The sequence below is a fragment of the Apaloderma vittatum genome, unplaced genomic scaffold (genome assembly GCF_000703405.1).
Source record: "Apaloderma vittatum isolate BGI_N311 unplaced genomic scaffold, ASM70340v1 scaffold9417, whole genome shotgun sequence".
Classification (NCBI taxonomy): domain Eukaryota; kingdom Metazoa; phylum Chordata; class Aves; order Trogoniformes; family Trogonidae; genus Apaloderma; species Apaloderma vittatum.
In genome coordinates this window covers 11,966-15,586 of record NW_009727774.1, presented here as the reverse complement: position 1 = coordinate 15,586, position 3,621 = coordinate 11,966, and the positions used below count along the sequence as shown (strand labels likewise).

At 53.2% G+C, this 3,621-nt stretch overlaps 1 protein-coding gene across 1 annotated transcript in view; it reads right to left on the bottom strand.

Moving 5' to 3' along the window:
- Positions 1 to 29: 29 nt before the first annotated feature.
- The window catches only part of LOC104277225 (BTB/POZ domain-containing protein 2-like), a 15,027-nt gene continuing 11,435 nt past the window's right edge, over positions 30 to 3,621 (bottom strand). The window contains 3 exon segments of the mRNA XM_009873804.1: positions 30 to 202; positions 1,003 to 1,149; positions 2,050 to 2,137. Of these exon segments, the coding sequence (XP_009872106.1) occupies positions 41 to 202; positions 1,003 to 1,149; positions 2,050 to 2,137 (397 nt within the window). The 3' untranslated portion in view covers positions 30 to 40.

The following is a 3,621-nucleotide window of genomic DNA, read 5'->3' as shown; positions in this document are numbered from 1 at the left end:
AAGAGAACGGAAGGAGTCCAGAGCCAGCTCCGCAGCTGCACTATGTGTAGAAGATGATCTCTGGGATTTGTCCATCCTCCACGGAAGTGCCGTTGTTGTTCCCAGCCGCGTAACAGAACGTAAAGCAGGTTTTGGCTCCCGTCGTTGGCGATTCGTGGATCACTTTGCGCAGTCCTTTGGTTCCGTAGTGGGAATCTGGACCCTGCGACGGTCACAAAAGACACGAAGGGATGAGGGCAGGGACTGCGGCCCGGCAGGCCCCTGCCGGGAGGTTCAGCCTCAGCCTGGCCCCAAGCGACGAGCTTTGGGCATCTCACAGATGGGACCTTGAAGATCACCTTGTTCCAACCCCCCTGCCGTGGGCAGGGACACCTCTCTGCCACCAGCCCAGGTTGCTCCAAGCCCCGTCCAACCTGGCCTTGAATCCTTCCAGGGATGGGGCATCCTTGGGCAGCCTGTGCTGGTGCTTCACCCCTCTCTGGGGAAGAATTTCTTCCTTAGATCGAATCTACATCTCCTCTCTTGAAGTTTCAAGCCATTGCCCCTTGTCCTATCACTACAGGCCCATGTAAAAAGCCCTCCTGTCTCTGGCTTTTGTACCTCAGGTATTCTGAGCAAAGCTCTTGTCCTTGTCAGACCTTAACACTACGTTTAACCAGATCTCAACAGTTAAAAATCAACTGTTTTGGAGCTGCTGCAGGCAGGCTCTGGATTGCACACTTGCAGAAGCAACAATTTGTCTGTAACATCCGCAAAAACCACCCCATCCCTCGATCCCTAACGCAGCCTGATCGTTATTGCAAACTCGCAAGACAAGTTCAAAACCGACTCCGAACGCCAGCGGCGAACGTGGGCATCGCACCACCAGGCGAAGGACTACCCAGCAAACCTTCCAGATTCTATCACACACCTTGAAAAACGCAGAGAGAGAATGAAGTTGTGCTGAGGGGACTACAGAAACCTCCCGTCCCTGCGACTCTTCTACCCGCCCCGAGCTGGTACCTTTAGAGTAGCGCACGCTGTGTAGTTGACGTTGGGTAAAATCTCAACAGGTTCCTTGAACATGACCCGGAAAGTGTTTGATGAACCGTCACAGCTGAACCCCGTGTCGTTCTGGCCCAGAACCGTGTTACTGTCCGTGTGGATGATCTGTAAGACACGTGATAAACTGAATTAGCACAGTGAGTCGAGCGCTGCCCTGTCCCCGAGCTGGAGCAAAGCTGAGGGACTCGGTGGTTTGATCAGCCCCGTTACAACTGCGCTACCCCACGCCCTGTGACCATGGGCTCGGGTCCCAGGCAGCCCAGGACGAGCCCTCCTTGCCGTGACGCCAAGCAGAGGACCACAGGCTGTCGTTGTGCGCTTAGAACTTCACTTGCCTTTCTTCTCCAAGAGCTCAGGGGCACCAGGAGGAGACCCTGACGACTACAGAAGAAGCACCGACAGACTGTGCTCATCACCTCAGCTGTGCTGGGGGAACCTCTCTGGGGATAGTTCTGCTCAAGAGACCCAGGCTGGGCTCACATACGTGCGGCCAGAATGAAGGACACGAGATTTCCTTAACCTGCCCCAGTCTTTGAACAAAATCACAGCAACCGAGTCTCCCTCGGTCCTATTCATCATCTCAAAGGGGACGCTGACAGCGTAAGGCCGCACGCTGGCACGGCCCCGCCACAACCGCCTTCTCCTCTGCCCTGAGTCGCGGCAGCTCCAAGGACAACCTGCCGGGCACAATCAGCCTGGCCTGCTTGGCGTGGGCGAACACCCACAGCTCGTTCTCAAGCCACGTCACAACTCTCCGAGTCGTCTTTTCGCGGGCGGCGAGCCGACGTGGGGAGATCCCGCGGTGACGCAGGCAACGGGAGCTGCATAGATTCGAGAGCGATAATCCCTCTTATCCCCAGTGCCCCATCTGGCCCTCGCTGCATCCGCCACCTGCCCGGCCAGGAACCAAGCACAGTCCCTTCTCACTTCAGGTTTTGTTGCACATTCACTGAAACGCGTTAAGCTAGCCCCGAGAGCAGCAAATGCTTTTACCATAGTAGTTACCTGTATATTTACTTGGTAATCCGTTGGCCCATGTATGGATCCGTATAATCCAAACCCAACTACAAATATCCTTTTGTTTACTGAGAACCTGCAGGAACAGATCAGGGAAAGTCAGGCCGACTCGCCATCGGTTTAGTACAAGGACAAGACACAAGTATCTTCACTCACTTTCATTTTAGACCTACGATTTAATCACATTTTAAGGGCAACTCTCAGTAGTAAGAGAAACTGTCATTTGCCACTTTTGACCGCCCTAAGGGGCCGGCAATAATTTTATTTGTTCACATAAAACGCCACGCTGCATGATCCCATCCCCAAACTGCAGGGTCAGAAAGCATTTTGACACCGTGGTACAGAAACACCGGCCTGGCACGGGCAGGGCAGCACCCAAAATACTGACCCAGCACAGAGCACTTCAAGGGTCATCGGATACTTCACTGCCGAGCGCTGGGGAATTGTTATCGCACTTCTGATCATCTGCTGGGTACGGCTACGCTCAAAGTTTACCCCAGAGTAGAAAATAAGATTGAATAGCTCCTGAGCAGAGGAATCCCTGCTGCCTAAGGGAAGGACACTGCCCTGCCTGCAAGGGGAAGGGTATTTGCCCCGCGCCTCGCTACAGCTCCCACTTCTGAGGCAGCAGAAAGCCTCAGTGCCAAACTGCCAGCGGAACTTCTTCACCCGTCCACCAATTGTTTCCTTCCTGCGTGTTTCAAGAGCAAACGCCTGTGGCGGGTCAGAAGCTGCTGCTCTGCCACCAGCGTAAAATATTCTGCTCACAGGCCTCGCTGAAGGCTGAGCCCGGTGCTGCCGGCAGCTGAACTTAAAGTCAAACACGAGCTCCCAAAGGTCTCGGCGTGAGATGCGAGAGCAGCGAGTGTTTGGAGCGAGCGGCTCTTCCCGTCACGGTCTCCAGCAAGGGGCTGAACGGACCAGAAGATCCGACCGACAGCTGCAGGAGAACCACTGAAGAAAAAACTTCACAATTTTGAACACCTCTACTCATGCGAGTTCCCCTTCCACCTAAGACAAAGGCAAACTGGGAAATAACCACGGCTTTCCGGTTACCTCCCGGCCTGCCCGAATCCCTCAGCCACACAAGGCCGGCAAAGAACGTTTGCAGCGCCTCCGCGGCTCGGTCACCACCTTCTCTACGAGCTCTGGACTAAACGAACCAGATATTAGCAGAAACGCGGGAGCAGCATGTTACTGCAACCCCTCCCTCAAACAGAGGGGATGAAGGGGCTTCAACAAGCCACGTTACAGAGCAGGGACCCAACCCGGTCAGTCAACGTGCTTGTGGGACAACAAAACCAATCAAAAGACATTCGTGTAAATGACCATTTCAAGGGAGATAAAATATCGTTGTGTGAAATGGATTTGCTAGCACTCCTCACCAAATTTAGCACCTATTAAATTACAGAAACCGTAACTCCTCTTATACAAAAAAGTCTGAAACTTTCCCTCCGAGATATATTTCATTGTTTTAAGTAGGGCTCAAATGTATTTTCTTCTTTGTGATACATTCCCACATGCAAATTTTTCGTAAGAGATTCAGCAGGTTCTTTTTCT